The 19,517-nt window shown below is 36.5% G+C and overlaps 1 protein-coding gene across 1 annotated transcript in view; it reads right to left on the minus strand.

Annotated features, from left to right (window-relative positions):
- The window catches only part of LOC101164844 (ATP-binding cassette sub-family A member 1-like), a 208,539-nt gene that overhangs the window by 114,167 nt on the left and 74,855 nt on the right, over nt 1-19,517 (minus strand). Inside the window, exons 18-23 of the mRNA XM_023965796.1 lie at nt 18,539-18,670; nt 15,398-15,537; nt 14,197-14,334; nt 6,744-6,967; nt 5,875-5,950; nt 3,313-3,515 (exon numbers count right to left, since the gene is read on the minus strand). Of these exons, the coding sequence (XP_023821564.1) occupies nt 3,313-3,515; nt 5,875-5,950; nt 6,744-6,967; nt 14,197-14,334; nt 15,398-15,537; nt 18,539-18,670 (913 nt within the window). The remainder of the gene's footprint in view (nt 1-3,312; nt 3,516-5,874; nt 5,951-6,743; nt 6,968-14,196; nt 14,335-15,397; nt 15,538-18,538; nt 18,671-19,517) is intronic.

Genomic DNA, 19,517 nt, shown 5'->3' on the forward strand with positions numbered 1-19,517 from the left:
TCAAAAAGAATAATTCACATTGCCTGGAGGCTTAGAGTGCCTGGCAAATGTCTGAGTTACATGAAGAGCGGCAGCCAGCAGTTACTCAGCTTTCTGATCTAACATTCTGTCTGACAAACCTCCAGCTTGTAGTCTGTTTTGATCAAAGCAGGATCGCAAAACCAACCTTATTTATTTCTGCTAATAATATTTGTACTTCTAAACAATCGGGAAATCATTTGGGTAAAGTTTGGTTTGTTGCTAAGCTGATGTTTCAAGGAAATATCTGAATCTGAGCAGCAAGAAAAAAAAACATTGGAACATGGGGTCATGGGGATGTAAGCGGAAGCAAAAGAAAAAAGCAATGAAGCCACTACAAATGAAGCAGAGTTGGTCTATAATGCTACAAATGTACTATGTATAACATTTAATTGTGGACAAATTTGAAAAAGTGCACAATATTAGCAATTATTTTATTTACATCTGTGTATTCCTTTTAATCCTATGGAGCCAATATGTTAACATCATACAAAAATAATGGCTTGTAGCCGCAATCCTACAAACAAAATACAAATTCGTGGTCACAAAACGTTCAACCGTCTATTTAAAAATACTTTTTCGTTACCACAAAATTACGACGGCGTTTTAGGGCTACCAAAAGAAAAAAAGTAAAAAAACGAGATTTTAAGTCTTACATTTACATTTTCATTCAACTTTATTGTTTTATGTTGAAACGGGACGTTTAATCAGGAGTAGGGGGCGTATGTAACACTGTTAACTTCCGCATTGGTGTTCGGATGACAGGTTCATGACGTAAGGTGACAAATGAACTTCTGGTTCTGTGAATGAAAAGGAAAATAAAGGCTGCACCAGTCCCCTACACCCAAACGTGTCTCTAAAATCCTTATTTTAAATATGAAACTCCACTTTACCGACACCGAACCCCGGAAAGACGGCTCCACTGACAATAGTTTGATTTTGAGTCGCCAAAAGGTTCAGAATCTCTTTGTTTTTAAACATGTCCGGAAATAAAGCTTCACAAAAGGCTCCACATATTTCATCTTCAAGCTAGGCTCCGATAAACTGAAAACTTTGGGGGGTTTTCCTCATTAATCTATGAATTTTTCTCGTAAATTTACGAAATTTTATCTCGTGAATTTATAAGATAAAATAGCCACAAATAGAACAACTGCACAAATCAAAAATTCAATTGTATGTATAAAAGAACTAATAATGGCCAAAACTATTTAAAGATCATAAAATAAAAAGCATAATTAGTGGCCATGAAAAAAATTAAATTGTATACACAAAATAGTAACTTGTGGCCAGAAAAAAGGGGAAATCTTACAAAGATATCATTCTAAAGCTGTGGTAATTTTTAATTGAAATCATAGAGACAACATACTAATTTGTGGCTACAAAATAATTAAATCATAAAAACAAAATAGTATTCATCGCCATGAAATGTTCAATCATATGAATTAAATACTTTTTTTATAACCACAAAATAGTACAACCTTGCGAAACAATTAAGTCGTATGGACAAAATACGAATTTGTGGCCAAAAATAAAAAAAATCCTAATAAAATCGTAATTAGTGGCTATGAAATATTTCAACTATACAAACAAAATACAAATTTGTGGCCATGAAAAACCTAAATTCTATATAAAAAATACTAACTTTTGGCCACAAAAAAGTCAATCATACAAATAAAATAAAAGTGTCAATGAAGAAGTTGAATCTTAGGGATGAAATATAAATTTGTGGCCAAATGAGATCGTTTCGGCCCCAAGGCCTCTTATCATTTGCTTTACCAATAAAATAAATACATTGTACAAACAAAATAATAATTCGTGGCCACTAATTTTTTTCAATTGTACAGAAGAAATACAATTTTATGGTAAAATAGATTATAAGGAATTCTGGAAATAGATTAAATTGTACAAATTAATTTATTTACTTGAATGAACAAAATATTAATTTGTGGTCACAAAACTGGTAAGGACAAAATACCAATATTGATGATTTTGTTCATGCAATGTTTTGTAGCAACAAAATAAATATTTAATAATTTATAATTTTCTGGCTACGATTTTTAAAATCATGTCATCAGATGGCTTTACACTGTTAAAATACGAGAGGAAATTTTACAAATATATAGGTAGATTGTAAGGGATTTCTCTCCAGGTTTTTCAAAATGCATATGCTAAATGCAATAATTGTACAAATTCTGAACACTGCTTTAGTATAAAGTTAGCAATATATCAAAACCCTAAACTTTTGTATTATTTTCTAAATGAATGGATAAGTTAGCTTGGCTATGCTGATTCAAGTTTATAAGACCTTTCAAAATCCACGACCCCACTGTGACCTTGAAAATAAAAGTAAAAAAATGCAAGTAAGTCATTGTCGTAGACAATACACTCCTTTGAATAATGTAAACGATTTCAAGACCAGACTAGACACAAAGTTGCACTGGATTAAGAATCAGCTTGCTTGAGTAACACCCGCCTAGTGGTTATTTTTGGAATTGCATCTGGCACCTCTTTGTGACAAGGGGTTGAATTTAAAAATAGAACGTAAAATCCAATGTTACGACAATGAAAATAATTTATGCTGCATATATAATTTATGCTGCATTTATGTATATATTCATTTTCGATTCCGGAGATCCCGGAGAGAACCCACCCATGCACGGGGAGAACATGCAAACTCCACACAGAAAGGTCCCCATTTATGTTGTGTTTTTCATGACCCCCAGCCGGGACTTGAACCGCGGGCCTTCTTGCTGTGAGTTAAGAGCGCCAACCACTGCCCCACTGTGAACCGAATGTGCACATGTATATATATATCTATATATCTATATAGATATATATATACACATGTATATATAGATATATATATCTATATCTATATCTATATCTATATCTATATCTATATATATATATATATATATATATATATATATATATATAAATATATACATATATCTATATATATATAGATATACACATATACATCGAATTTCCAGACCCTTTACTTTATTTATCTGTTTATTTACACAATTGTGGCACAAATGGATAAGTTTTCATCTCAGTAGATATCAAAGTTTTTATCACTGAAAATCCAATCGATTTTAAGCCTGTGTTTGAAAAGGCGTACTCAGAGGGAGTCTCCATCGTAGCGCACCTTTAGTATTCTTTGGAAGGATCAATCTCTCTGAATCACATCACGAGAAGGAAAAACAGCATGGTCGGAAAGAAAATCCAAAGAAGTGAAAAAGCTTCCCACTTCAAAGCTTTTACATGTATGCAGCCCCACGTTCCATGTACCTCTTCCAGCGTGGTGTCAGAGACACCATAGCTGGTCAAGCCCAGTTTGTCCATGACTTTGTCAAGCTCCTGGAAGAGCGTGGCAAAGGTCCCATCTCTGGCTCTGGCGTAGGGCAGAATGAAGGTGATCTCCTGACCGATGCTCTCCAGGAACACCGCCTCGGGAACATGCCTCCTCACAAACTGAGTCACATGCTTCAGATCTGCCCAAACAAAGCCAGAATGAAAGGTTTTTCCAAAACACAAACTCAAAAAACCGAAATCTTCTTACTATTTAACCCTATTCAATCATTCTTTTCCTTTTTATACACACGTTTCTGTGACGCCTATCTCATAATCATGATCCAAACCTTCCTCATTAACCCACTGTATATAACTTAGTACATGTTTACTTCCATTCATCATCATTCCACTAGAGGCAGTGAAATATATTTTCCTGCCCATTTCAAAATGGCTGCCTCCTATAAAATCTCAAAAACACTTTTGGCAGGAAAAGTTTGACTAATTTTTTAAAAGGTTTATGGTGATAATTACGACGGAGTATTAGGGCCACCAAAAAAAAAAAAAAAAGTAAAATTACGAGATTTTATCTCGTAAATTTAGGAGATAAAAACTTGTTAATTTAGGAGATTAAAATTCGTAAATTTAGGAGAAAAAACTCGTAATTTTAGGAGATTACAGTGGAAGTGAGCATGCAGAGCAGCAGGTGAACGCCGTGCAGCCGCAGAGAAGACCGACTAAACTTTGTTGAACAGGTGAGCTGAATGTTTATTGATAACGTTCCAAATGTCTTGAAGGTCATTTGTTTGATTTACGATTCATTAAAGTTTTATTTATTGATGGTTGGTTTGCAGGATCTCTGCAGCCCGATGAAGACGTCGTCGGTGTCCCTGCAGCTGTTCGCTTGAATCCTTTCTTCCTCCACCAAAGGCAAGACTCTACGTCTGTGTGACGCTTCCGTCACACAAAAGGAGGAGCACTTTTTTTTGGCATTTTCAACGTTCCAAAGCTAAAATAAAACACTATTTTCATTCCTCTTTATTGTTTTATGCTGAAACGGGACATTTCATCTGCAGGAGGGGGCGTTTGTAACACTGTTTACTTCCGCATTGGTGTTGGGATGACAGGTTCATGACGTAATGAGACAAATGAACTTCAGGATATGTGAATGAAAAGGAGAATAAAGGCTGCAGCGATTGTCTGCACCCAAACGTGTCTCTGAGCTCCTTATTTTACATATTAAACTCCGCTTTACTGACACTGAACCCCGGAAAGACTGCTACACGGAAACTAATCTGATTTTGAGTCGCCAAAAGGTTCAGAATTTCTTTGTTTTAAACCTATAATAATCCGGAAATGAAGCTTCACAAAAGGCTCCACATACTTCATCTTCAAGCGAGGTTCCGATAAACGGACAACTTCGGTGTTTTTTCCTTAATCTATGACGTTTTTCTCGTAAATATATGAGATTTTAAGCCGTAAATTTATGAGATAAAAAGTCGTAAATTTACGAGTTTTTATCTCCTAAATTTACGAGATAAAATCTCGTAATTTTACTTTTCTTTTTTTTGGTGGCTCTAATTTTTTTTTTTTTGGTGGCCCTAATACTCCGTCGCAGATAATAACTCATCTATTGTTATTAATCTTTTTGAATGAATACTTAATGTGTTAAAATAATTTCTAATTTGTTCATAATTAGTTCTTTATAATACAGTTACAACATGTTAAAAATGTGTGATTAAAATTTGAGACAGTGGGTAAATAAGAACATTCCGGAACATTGTTGTGGAAAAAACCTTTTCTAAGTGATACTATTTATATCAAATTAACTATCATGTAACTTTTTTTTGTATATTTATTTTTTTGCAGTAATTAAACGAACCTAAAAGGATATCCACTTTCAAATAGTATTTTGGAATCACTAATCAAATCTTTTATTAAGCCTGTAACATGGCGGGAAGATCTGATTATGCGACATTTGGAAGCAGCAGAGAACATGCGACTCTTTTGCCTCATTCATGCTGAAGCTCGGGCTTAGCTAGGATCAATCCGCACAGCGTTGCAGAACACAACACATCCATTATTGATCCTGAACCTCTCATACATAATTACTGAAGCTTAACAACCACTGGCTCTGAGTTTTATGAAGGAGCAAACAGATCTGGTTTACACCTCAGACAGATGCGTTTGTTAAGAAAAAAGAAAAAAAGTGGAAAAAAAGTACACCGCTGTGTGTTTTCCAGCCTGTTTGTTCAGACCAAATGAGGAAAAATGCACCGCCGCATTTGATAGACCATTATCCAAAGAGCGCATTTTGACTCAAATGTAAATATCAAATTTCAATGTGATGGAAGCAGCAGGAGCTGTGTTTTGTGTTTTGTCTCTGTGAACAATGAAGTCACCAAAGTAATAAAGTCAATTTTCAGTTTAATAAAACCAAAGCACAGTATGTCAGTGGGAAAAAAAAAATACAGTCTCCTCCAAATCCATTTATTTTTGTTCATAAAGAACTGATGAATTTACAGTCTTTATAAACGATAGCAACCAAACTAAAGTTTGTACCTGTTGGATTTGAGTTGTCCGAGCTTTGACACCCACGATCTTCATCCAGGCTGCTACTGGAAGGACAGTCTGACTCCTGTGGACCACCAGGGAATTAGAAAGGTTTTATCAGCGTTACCATTAAACATAGTAACCAACTCTTGTCAGGAATTAATTTAACAACGAACGTCTAGATCAGTGCTACTCAATTATTTTTTGCCAGGCCCCCCCTAGGAAAAAGAAAAGCCCCCCAACCCCCCACACACACTCGCGCGGTGACAATAGGTTAGTATCTTATAAAAATTGTGTAAGTATACCTGAAGTTGTATCTTTTAACATTAACAAAAGAAAAAAAGCAATATAAATCTATTTTCAACCAATATTAAATGTACTTGGCCACACAGAAACCCTGTTCTTGTCTAAAACAGAAAAGAAGCTTCTTTAAGAGCCTGAAATAAAAACTAAATCTACTACCATTCACAAGTAAAAACTGTCTTGAACCCTGCTCAAGTGTACCTTAACTAAATACCCCAAAACATTGAAGCTTTACACTCGACCAAGATGCCTAAAACCACAGTTAGCCCAGATAAAAAACGCTAAACCTTTTTTTTCTTTGTCTGGAAAAATTGATGAATTCCTTGTCAAAGAAAAGAAACAGAAGCTCAAATTTGACGCTAAAAGTTTTCGTCTGTAGCATCACGTTTATGAACAATTTTTGGACGGCATCCAGCACAAATTTGACAAATCGCATTTGCATAAAACAGAAAGTCCAGAGCTTGAGTTCTTTGAAAAGGGTTTCGCCACGAGGCCAGACATCAACAGAAATGCTACAAGACTTCAGGAGCAAAATGTTGATCTTTGAAAGCTTATGAAAAAAAACCCAAACTTACAGTTGGTTTCTCCTCTGCGATGCCAGAGATGATGCCACTTCTCTGCGCCGTCATGACCTCTGTGCCGCTTCGGACCAGCGTGAGGTAGTAACCGCTGCCAAAGCTCTTCTTCAGAAAGATGGAGGAGCCGCAGCAACGCATCTTCCCGTGGGAGATGATGGCAATGCGATCGCCCAAGATGTCGGCCTCGTCCATGTGGTGTGTGGACAGGATGATCGTTCGACCTGCAGATAATAAACAGGAAGGAAAATCACACGGCTGTTGGAGCGCTAAAGATGGATACTATAAAAGGCAGGTTTGGCGAAATGGAAGCATCTGCTTTTTTCTTGGGCTCGTTGAAACAAATAAGTACAAAGCCCATTCAGATTAAGCCTGATGTACAACCGAAACAATTATCACCTCCAATTACTGAACTTTTTTCTATGCGTTTCAGTGAGGCGACTAAATAAAACCCAATAAAGATGCGTGGATGCGTTAAAATGTGAAAATATGCATTTGAACGATGAAATCCGTTTTTTTCTCCTAAAACAGGCTAAATAATCAAAAACATTGCTGTTAATATTTTTCACAACGCAACTTTACAAACAGCACCCCACAGTACACATATAACCCTTTTTTTTAAACTAATTTTTATTTATAGAGCATTCTTCCTACTGCAGACTCAATGGGCTTTAAATAAATAAATGAATAAAAGTCAAACGTACACATTTAAAAACAAACAGAAACAGTCCATGACTTCAATTAAAACTTAAAGAAGAAAATATTTATATAATACATTTAGAAATCAACATCTAAAAAAATTGTTTGTTGATTGTAATTATTGTTTTTTTTTTGAGGAGCAAATACTAAATAAATGCTAATTGCAGTTTGTCAACTTAGATGGAGCTGTGATTTACTGGACAGGGAAGCTTTTCATTTGAAATCTTCCACATAATAGAAACACAATCTTTTTTTTTTTCATGCTTACTTTTCTAAAGTTTTTATGCATAATTTTACACACGCGCGATACCGTCTGACATTTCCTACAAACATCAGTTTTCGTCCGCTCTTCGCTGAATTCCCTGGTGTTTCCTTTGTGTCAGGTGATGCTCCAGGCCGCGCTGATTCAGTCCGATCTGCATCCTCAGAGGTCGCACATTATCTCAGGGAGACGGACACACTCTGTGGCTATTAACTGCGACCAGATGCAGCTATTTATGAACCGCCGACCATTTCCACCTACCCCCCCCCCCCCCCTGCCACTAGCCGAGCTGCTTAATCCGTCCCCTGTCAGTTAAGTATTACTGCCTTATGCTATTCCTTAACAAGTGTGGATCCTTCTCTATATAAACTCAAATAAAGTACCCATGATGCATGAATCCCCTCAACTCAGTCATTTTTTTTTCTTTTTCCTCTAGGGGGGAAAAGAAATATTGCGCTAGAGTTTTTAGCAGGACTGCAGCAGCTCATTTTGAACCTTTAAATGCAAGACATGATTTTCTGCTTTAAAAAAAAAAAAAAAAGGTAAAAAGCATTGGATGATCTGTAAGTTTGCAGAAAAAAAACACACGTGTTTGGTCTGCAGATGGCCCACAAAGGTGTTGTGATTTATACTGCGTTGTGGCACATTACGGCAGAACGTCATATATCAAGCGGGGATGGGTGTTCGGATAAATTGCTAGTAGAGCTGGAAAACTAGGTTCTCTTATTTAGCCGGCTTCTCTCTAAATCAAGTTGATAGAAATGGATTTCCGTGTGCTGAGAAAGGCTAGACAGGTATTATGAATATTGGCAGCGAGATATATTTTTGGACCAAATTGTATTAACCGGTTTTAGTGGCAATCAATTCCGATCAATACATTTTCAAATTATTCTGGAATCATTTACAAGCTGTCTTCTGAGTTATTGCGAATAGATGGCCTTGTGTTTACTGGGAGGTTTGGACAAACTGATTTAAAATGGGACTCGAATGTGTACAGTGGACACGCTGACAGCACTATTATTGCTGGGACTGCTTGATGAAGGTTGTACTTTGTCTCAAAAAGCAGGGAGAAAGGCAGGAAAACGCAATAGAGGTGTTCGTTTGTTTGTTTCTGACGAATCATGCTTATGCAGCATCTTTCTATAGCAACTATAATTACAGACGTTGAGAAATTGGTTAAAAAAAACACATTTATAACAAACAAACCATAAAACAACATTAAAATGATAAACAAATTCATTAGAAGGGTAACACACTTTGGTTAGCTTGCTTCAACTTTAGCTTTCATTGCTGTTTAGCTACTTTCTGTTTCTGTGTTTCTTGCTTGTTGAAAAATTGAGTGCTTAGTGCGTCGTATTGGGCTTGCTTCTTGCTAGCATTGCTAGCCTTACCACTTTTGGGTATGGTTAATAGCATTTATGTTGTAAATGTAAAAAACCTTGACAGAGTTTACCCTATACTTCTCCATCGTTGAATTGAAAAGGGTAACACACTTTGGTTAGCTCGCTTCAACTGTAGCTTTCATTGTGGTTTAGCTACTTCTTGTTTGTGCGCTGCCATCTTGCTTGAGAAAAAATTTGAGTTCTAAGTGCCAGGTAATGGTCTAGCTTCTCACTAGCATTGCTAGTATTACCACATTTGGGTAAGGGTAATAGTATTTATGTTGTAAACATATAAAACCTGTACTACAGAGTTTACCCTGTACTTCTTCGTCTGTGAATTGAAAAGGGTAACACACTTTGGTTAGCTTACTTCAACTGTAGCTTTCATTGTGGTTTAGCTACTTCCTGTTTGTGCGCTGCCATCTTGCTTGAGAAAAAATTTGAGTTCTAAGTGCCAGGTAATGGTCTAGCTTCTCACTAGCATTGCTAGTATTACCACATTTGGGTAAGGGTAATAGTATTTAAGTTGTAAACATATAAAACCTGTACTACAGAGTTTACCCTGTACTTCTTCGTCTGTGAATTGAAAAGGGTAACACACTTTGGTTAGCTTACTTCAACTTTAGCTTTCATTGTGGTTTAGCTACTTCCTGTTTGTGCGCTGCCATCTTGCTTTGAAAAAACCTGAGAGCTTAGTGCATAGTATTGGGCTAGCTTATTGCTAGCATTGCTAGCATTACCACATTTGGATGAAGGTTGGTAGTATTTTTGTATTTTTTTATTTATGTGCTGTCAGTCTTGCTTGAGAAAACACTTTTGCTAAACTACAGAGCCTCCTGTTGTTTAAAGGTAAACGATAAAAGTTTTAATTTTAATCAATTTAAAAACATTATGATTCAATTTTATTCTTCTTTATTTTATTAGTAAAAAGTGGTTAATTTTTCATGTACAATACTATTTCAGATGGTAAAACTGTCTTGCTAAAAGGAAACATTTCTTATCTTAGTATTTTTCATCTTTAAACAAGATTAAGGAAGTTCATAAAATATTTTTTTTTTCATTTGCTTTAATGCATTTTTCCATGCCTCCTTCAGGCAAAATTTCAATTACTAGTATTTTATTAACTAATATAAGGTGTTCTTAAAGGTTGTCTCAAAAATGGCTGCTTTGTTCATTGAGTAGTAATTTCACAAAATCTTGCAGTGGTCTGCCTTTATTAAACTTTCCACTTCACCTTTTCTGGTTCACAACTTACATTTTTTAATCCGTATTTTGTGGCTCACAAGTGAAATCCCAGTGGAAACGTTCATAAAATCGGCATGAAAGTCATGGCTTTCATGGTATCTATTCGTTCCACCTATTTGTTCTTACAGGCTGTTCCTTTTTTTTTATCGAGTGCCAACAACAGGGATCTGCATCTGCAGCACACTTCACATGTTTAGTGGCAAGGTTTTTTATCTTAACAGTTAAATTAAAGCAAAAATAAAGCGTTTTAGGAAACAAAGTCTGACTTCAGATTAACTTTTGGACTAAGATGTCCCCGGTTTAGATGTAGTCTAGGAAATCTTTTATCTTAATAAATATGTATTTATTTATTTGTTTAAAACAAATAAGCGTAACAACAATGAAGTTATAAAGCATAGTTTTAAGTTTGACATTTTTTTGGAATATAGGAATATCACTTTATGTAGGCTTTTTCAGCAACATTGTAAAGTTGTAGTTTTCACAACATAAAATAAATAACTTTTTTAAACGTGGTATTATTGCCAACTTCACATTTTGTAGTACAGAATTGTCTACTTATTTCATAATGACAATTGCATTCTGAAAGTTTTTTTTCTGTCAATTACAATAAAATAAATCTGGTTTGGTAAATTGGTAAGTGTGAAAAACAGAATTCTGCAATGGTGTCCCACTATTGTTTACCTGTCCAAGGTTCTTGTTAATAATAATTGAGTGATAACTGTAAACTTAAAGTTAAATGAGCATATTAACCCAGGTTTCAAAAAGTGTTTGCAAAATTCTGTGTAACTTTAAATATAGGCATATATATGTTGGCGATGCTACAATTCACTTTTTAAAACCAACCCTATATTAAACCACTGAACTCATGAGGAAAGTGAATCGTTCCATGGCTACTGCTTACCAATACGTATGTTTCCATTCAAAGTGTCCTACATGAGTGTTGTGCTAAATTTAAGAAGGTTTTATTATTAGTCTTTTTTTTTATTTTTACTGGAATTAATATTTTTCGTTTGTGCCCCTGCGTGGATTTTGGGCATCAGCTGACCGGAAAATATCCTGAAAGATCCTGAGGAAGATAATCATGGAGAATAATCATGGAGAATAATCATGGAGAAAAATCATCAACCAGATGAATGAGCGATGGATTAAAGCCGCCTCTTCTGGATGAAGATGCCCTCTTGCACTTAACTGATGAAGGAGGAAGCCCGGGCCCCTCCTTTAAAGCACAGAGAGACACTCCTAATGTGTGTTATAAGGTACGCTACGTTACACTCTATTGTTGTCAATAAAGAAAAAAAAAAGAAAGGACTTTTTATGTTAAACAATATTCCGACATTCTTTGTTTTACAAAGCAGTTAGTATTTTATTTCTAAAATACACTTTCAACAGAAAGATAGGACACAATTATATATATATATATATATATATATATATATATATATATATATATATATATATATATATATATATATATATATATATATATCGATATATATAGATATATATATATATATATAGATATATATATCTATATATCTATATATAGTTTACATATAAAAAAGTTTTATATGTTTTTATTTTAATTATTTTTTAGCCATAAATTGACTTAATTTAAGAAATTATGTCCTTGCTCTAAAATGTTAAAAGTTCAAAGTTGTCACTTTTAATTGACAAAATACTTTTTTTTTTATCTTGCTGTGCAGCACTTGCTGTTTCTAATTATGAAAAGTGCTACACAAATAAAGGCTGACTGATTGACAGAAATGTGAAAAAAGCTTCAAATGTACACCTGTATCGTACTTCAGAGCTTTCATAATTAGCTAGGTAATTTAACGGTAATAAACTTTCAGTAATGGATAAAAATGTAAATGTTAGAAGGAAAAAAATATAATTTGTTGTTTTTTAAACTTAAAATCCCCACATATCTCTGCAGTTTTTAAATAATAAATGACAGGAAAAGAAAATTACACAATTTAACTGAGAATCAACATCGTTTTACTGTTTCAGGCTTTTAATATCCAACCCCCCACTGTCCAGATCATGCATCTTTAATATGCATGCATATAATATTCTGTGGTACTTTGTGTTTCGAACAAAGTGAATAACAGAGTTTGAACTTCTTCCAAACACACAACCTCATTTTCTATGCTACAAAACCAAAACCTTTGGGGTTGATAAGCTCTCCGTGTGGAAAAACGTGCACCTTTAATCGTCTCTTAGGAACTCCTCCGCCCGATTTTAGCCTTCACACTCATTTAAAGTTATGATCTTCCTCTCATTTTTTTTCTTTTTCTTTGCCTAAGAAATGCCCTTAATAACACCTTGGCTCTAAAAAAGGCCAGCGATTCACAAAACATAAGTCAGTCCTCCGGCCAGAATGTGGGGGGGTTCATTATAGTCCAGTTATCTGCAGTTCCCAAATGAACTGGAAGGACTTGATTAGAGAGATGGAGACATTAATGGCACAGAGAGGGCAGAGTGTCACACCGTGCACATTAAACATTTAGACATCTGTTCAGAGACTGGGCTGGTGTAATGTGCATACCCTGCTTACAGCCACCAATAACCGCCATGTGGACACGGCCAAAGAGACACATGCCCAATAGGATGGTAGGTAGTTTACGGAGAAATGTCAAGTTCTGTTTTTTAACCATTTTTTTAATATGCTTTTTAATAGACGTGGTCTGCTGGTCAAAACCATTGATTGTATAAAGAACTTAACCGAGTAAGTGGCTAACTTCTGCCTGCAACCATTTTTTTTTTTGCTATATGGATGCCACCATGTTAGAGCCAGGTTTTTTCAGTAAGGAGTGATCGGACCACTCTTGCCAATCAGGCGTGAACTTGTTAGACCTCCACACCCGTCAACTTGAAAGTGGGCTACAAGAGATCTGTCAATCAAATGTTTTCAAGCTTTTGACGTAATGGCCAGGAGGCACCACCTACTTGTATTGAGGAATCTGATCATTTAAATAATTTACCCTTCTAAAAAAAAACATCATAAGGAAAATAGGATTACTCGGAACGTGTTAAAAAAACTGTAGAAGAGCAACAATGGTTATTCTGACAGATATAATGATTGAGTATTAGCTGTTTATTTTTTCATTAGAAGTCTCAGAAGGAGCCAGCGGGTACTTCCTGTTTTGACTGTCAACCATTAACAGTCAATGGTCTAAATCTATTTTCTCTGTGTTAATGAGTATGGCCCCAAAAGGAATCTCAATTTTATTTGACATGTTCACAAGGGCATTTTGAACCCCCTCGATGTCAGAAAATCTTGGGTTACGTTGACGCCTTCAGAGGGCGGTAAAGCGGTAAAATGTGGGAGGATTGGTTGACTTGGTCTGCTCTTTGATTATCCCACTTTGTTGTTTAGGAGTAACAACCGTAATTTGTTTTATTATCATGATGTTACCAAAGTGTCTTTATTTTTATAAGCGGCAGCAGTGGATGCAGTTTATTTTTGGAATATCAGAATTGTTGCTGTGAGAGATTAGTTTAGTCTTTTTTTCTTTATGGACAGCCTCATAAACAAAAGTAAAAATGAAGCTCAATCCACTTTGATTTTCTCAGAAACAGATTTTTTTGAATGAATGTATTTGGCAGAACGTGTATTTGGCAGAACCATTGGATTTACTTGTGGTAAATATCAGTGTTTGCCTATTCAATGTCTTTATATGTATTTTAATTGGAAAGTGTTATTCCTCATGCTCTCATACTGTAAATATTCCAGCCCTGTCAGTCAAACATCTGACATAACCCTTCACCAGACCAAATTTTAAGCAGCATGTTCCCATTTTATCTAGTCCTGGACTAATAATAATTACATCTTAGTATAGAAACTGTGGCATATATGAATCCTTACCTTTTTTGTATTTTAACAACAGGTCCCAGATACCTCTGCGGGCAAAAGGGTCCACTCCTGCTGTAGGTTCATCCAAGAAGACAATTTTTGAACCGCCAACAAATGCTATAGCCACCGACAGCTTTCTCTGCATGCCACCTGAAAACCCCAAACAATGTAAATGAGCAACGGTGACAGAGGTTTTCACACACTGATCTAAAATATATGTATGCCAAGTTTTTGTTTCGACCTAGTTAGGTGTTTAGTTGTCAGAGTGGGTGTTTTTTTGTTTTTTTTGGATTTCTTATGCGTCAAATAGAGTCTGCTGATTTCCTGACTGACCCATGCTTCTTCCTCCACAGGACTTTTGCATAACAAATTGGGGGCTTGTCCGGGATCTCAACTCAGTTCTGGATTTAACACACAAAACGTCCATCGAGCCATCCATGTTCTGTACATGTTTCATTTACGTTTGGGGTTTTGGTCTTGCTGGATCCTACTCAGCTACTAAAGAGTAAAGGCAGGGACAGATCACCAAGGATCACCAAGGCCACAAAAAAAGACAGGTTGTTGACAGGCCACAAAAAAAGACAGGTTGTTGTTTGGTGAGTCGACACATTTTGCATTGAGTTTAAGAAAAAAAAAACTACCCAGTTATTCATCAGTGTCAGGTTTCAAATATGATGTGGACACAATATCAGAAAGTGATTATGGAATAAACATGTCAAGGTTTATCCTTCTATGTTATATTGCCTTTTGGATGGAGTAAGATGACTTATGTCTGGGAAGCAGATACACCTTGCTGCCATAATTTCCACCACCACTCTCTTAGCGAGCTCTTCAAAATGCATCCAATGTAGTGCTAATGTAGTGGAAAAGTCAGCATAGATCAACCTTGAAAGTCATATTTCAGTGGTTTTGCTCACAAGCAACCCGTGACTGGGAACAATTTATCAAGTACTGCCTGCTCATGCACCCCAGACAATGAATTACAACCTATGACACCCAAGTACAGGGAATATGTGAGACAGCCACACACCCCGGCTGCAGAATAGCATATCCCCAACTGTGGTTATAATCTACAGATAATATGTCTTCCTTGGGGAAATTAAAGCAGAGGGCACACACATCCTGCACACATCAAAGCCAAAATTTACAGCTCTGCATAATGGCAGTCAGAGCCCCAGATGCTAAATATTTGTCGGCATGCACACAAACTCACCTGACAGGTTCTTAACAAGGTCTTTTCGCTTGTGCAATAAGCCGACGTCTTTAATCATCTGGTCCATCTCGGTCTGAAGCTCGCTGGGGTTGAGTCCTTTCAGACGCCCGTAGAAGTATATGTGCTCCTCAACCGTCAGCCTGGCAGAATTTCAGAAGACTTGTTTGACTGACACTTGTGGTTCCAAGTATGGCAAAAAGAGTTTTAAATGTGAACCTCTTATTCCATAAAAATTAGAAGAAAAAAGGAACATTCTGACACCTCTACATTAGCACAAACGTTATAACTTTAAAGAGGGATAGAGGTCTGATATTTTTAGCGGTAATTTCAATGGTTAATAGCTGTGCTTGTGATGTACAACATGTGCACATTTTTAGGGAATGGTTTAGTATAGAACAAAAAAGGATAAACTTAGATTAAAATAGAATATTGCATATTGCATAGAATATTGATCAGTTCCAATACTTCTACAAGCAAGACAGTGCTCAGTTGACATTTGTCAAATTTATCCAAAATTAGTTTTTAAACTTGGCTCTTCTAATGTCAGTTGGACTAGCTATCGTCAAAAGTTTTTAGCCTCATCGCTACAAGGAAGCATTGACTGTATATCTGTATTTCTCATATACAGTCAATGTATGGAAGACACAGGTGTAGTCGACAGATTAGGTTGACTACACCTGTGTCTTCCATACATTGACTGTAAATGAGAAATACAGATATACAGTCAATGTATGGAAGACACAGGTGTAGTCGACAGATAAGGTTGATTTATTTGGAAGACCTCTATAGAAGTGTCAATAATCACGACCCTGTGTCTGGGTTTATGAGATCACTCAAACTCTGTTTGTCTGTTATCCAATTTCCTGACCCGCATTAGTATGAAAAGACATAAAAATAAGCATTTTTTTATTGTTGTCTCAATACAAATAAGAAAAATCTTAAAGGTCAGGAGTAGAACAATCAGTTTCTCCTCCATTTTGGTTTTGGACTCTGCCCGCAAATCCCATTATAAACATATCAAAGCTGAATTCCTGATTTGTTGATGCAAGACAAATTCTTCACTGCACCTGACACTCAAAATGCCCTGCAGGACCTCTGCTTGGGTCTGTACATTGACCTAACGTTTCACGTTAGGGCAAATCCCGTTTGGTGTGAGTTTGCTTGTATGGTTGAATTGAAAAAGTGCAGTCCACCATTTTCCATACTTTCATGGCTTTTTTGTTTAGAGCAAGCAAAGGAACTTTCCCCGTCAACACACACACCAGCTTCAGATCTTTGCTCAGAAAAAAAAAGGGTAACATGATCCTCTGTGTTCATTGCTGGGTGCCCCAAACGTGGTAAAACTTTGAGAGATGACTGTAAATTTTCATGCAACTTCTCCACACTTAAAACTATTTCTTGTCTGTTCGAGGCTTTGAGTCAGCACTTGTAATCAGGTACATGAATCCTATACTGTGTCTAGATAGTGTTGAATAGCTGTACTAAAACACGTGTGAATTACAAGACATCTCAGCATGTTGGTTAGAAGCAGGCCTGTAGAGCATTAATAAGTAAAGAGATGTTCGTAGACATGAGCGCAAATAAAGGAATCGAGGATTAGCGGCGGTAACAGAGATAACGTAATCTGTTTGCAGAGTAAGCAAATCAGCGGCAACAATTACAGTGGAGGCGAGGTTGTAATAAGCTGATAATGAAGACGGCTAATTTACTATACGCTGTCGGATTCGGCTCAGCTGTTTGTGTAAAGCCACATGTAAGCAGTGGCAGCCATAAAAGTTGATGAGGTGTTGTGTGACTGACTGTAAAGGTTCCTCAACAGGGTTGTAATTGGATTGAGTACAGTAACACACTATTAATAAAAAAAAAAAAAAAAAATCACTCGAGGTTACCCTTCTTATTATAAGTTTAGTATAGTTTGGCCAAAAGTCCTGGTTTCTACCTGTAAGTGATCTTTGATAAAGCCCGTCTAAAGCTCTGACCTAGACCACATAATCGGTGTATATTGGGAATTTCTGTAGCCCCGGGCCATGTGGGTGTGTTCCTGGTGCCTGCCCTTTGTCTCCCTCCTCCTGCACAGGTGTTTGAAATCCGATGACGGCAATACAAGCTCTGCTTGTAGGAGCTCTTCGGGTGTACTCTCCCTCTGGTCGTCCTGCTGTGTCCAGGTCTTTGCTGCACCCCTGTTCCAAGACACCAGGCTTCTCATTTCTTCCACTCTTTAGTTTTGTCCCATTGGTTTGGTTTATACTCCATCCACAAACATAGCCTCACACACCCAGGCACTCATTCAACACAACACCTTTCTGTTTTTTTGGTTGTTTATTATTCGTGGCCGGGAAAGGCTCCACCAGCCCTGTGACCCCAAAAGGGACAAAAAGGGTCAAGAAGATGAATATTTTCATTAAATACTCTGTTATTGCTAAAGTCGCCTTCATATCCCTTCTGCTTTGTTATGGTGAAGAGCCACCGTAACAAATTAGGGGCTTGTCTGGGATTTGACCTTGGGACCTCTTGCACCTGTGCAGTAGGAGGAGAAAAAGGGCTGGCACCAGGAACATATCCATATTTCCAAGGGCAATAACAGGTAAAGTGGTTCAACTTTCACAATTTGGCTGATTTGTTCATTTCTTTCAGTGCTATTTAACATCCTTTATTTATTTTTTTACAGTGCAGTGTTCTGTATCCTAATTGGCTGTAGACTCTGTACATCAATCTCTTTTCAGCTGTGTCTCTTGCGCACTATGTGTTAAGCTTGCCAGAGTTGCACAATTGTACAACTGCTAGCAGATCTTTGTTTTCGTTCTATAATGCTGGACTTTTTTTTTTAATAAAGATTAACATTTTGAGAGTTTAAACTAGAGAGAACAGTGTAAAAATGCTCATGTTTGTCTTTGAAAAGTGTATAAAGAGTATAGTGATGGTTTTACAGCCTAAAAACCGCTGTAATTCAGTAATTTTACATATTGCAAGTTATTTACGGAACGCAACAATAGACGAAGGAACACCGTATGACATTAAAAAAAAAAATGCAACCATCAGCCTTCATTACCCTTCTACCCTCGACGGACCTGGGCGGGGGGGAAAAACAGATAGGAGCATTAAAAAACCACAACTGATTTTGTTAAAAACACATCCACGTACTCGTCAAATAGGACATTGTGTTGAGGACACATTCCCAGATACTTCCGAATGTTGTCCATGTCGGTGCGAATGTCGTAGCCGTTGATGAGCGCCGTTCCCGAAGTAGGTGGAAACAAGCCTGTCAGAATTGACCTGCAAAAGAAGATATCAAAGAAATGTTAAGTGCAGCCTTTTTCAGGCTTTTTTATTTATGACAATAATGAAATTTTCAATCTTTTTCCTTCTTTTTTTACTCTTTAAATAGTATAAAAGTAGTTCTGTCCCACAGCAAACCTGACTGCAAGGACCAGATTGTTTTCACAATTTTTCTGTCTTGCAGCATCTTTGAGCAAAAATGTTGTCCCCACCATAGACTCTAAAACAAACTAAAATTTGCACACACGTAGTCACGTTGAAAACGAATTTTTGGTATAGTGACCGACCCTTCATAAAACGATGATATCACAGTGGTAGAAACTATCAGAAAAACGAACGTGGCAAGAATCTTTTAAAGGGTTAAAAAAAATTGTGACAAAATCCACTAAGGTCACCAAAACAAAAGTGTCAGGGATATTCAGATTTTTGTTTTTATTGTTTTGTGTCTGTAAATATTAATGACTGGAAAAGACATGGTAAAAATAAAGTAGAAAAAAATGTCTTTGTAAAAGCTGCAATTCCTTATAAGCCCCTGGAAAAACAAAAAGCAATACAAATTATTTACCTTATACTCAAGTTTTTCCATTTATAAGTACTTTCATATGCTGAAAAACATGCTGAGAAAAATGTGATTCATTTTCTAAATCATAGATCAGTTGTTGGGACACGACTCTGATGCGGTTGCTGGAAACTCATCAACAGAGTGTGACCAAGTCCTCTCTTTGTCCTTTTCCTCTCTGTGCTCAGAAATGTCTCGTTCCAGTTGCCCACAGTTTCCTCGCAGCCCTTAGTCCTGCATCGTTTGCTCTCTCCGCCGCTCTGGCTCATTCTTGTGGGCCGCTGG

This window comes from Oryzias latipes, chromosome 18 (genome assembly GCF_002234675.1).
Source record: "Oryzias latipes chromosome 18, ASM223467v1".
NCBI lineage: Eukaryota > Metazoa > Chordata > Actinopteri > Beloniformes > Adrianichthyidae > Oryzias > Oryzias latipes.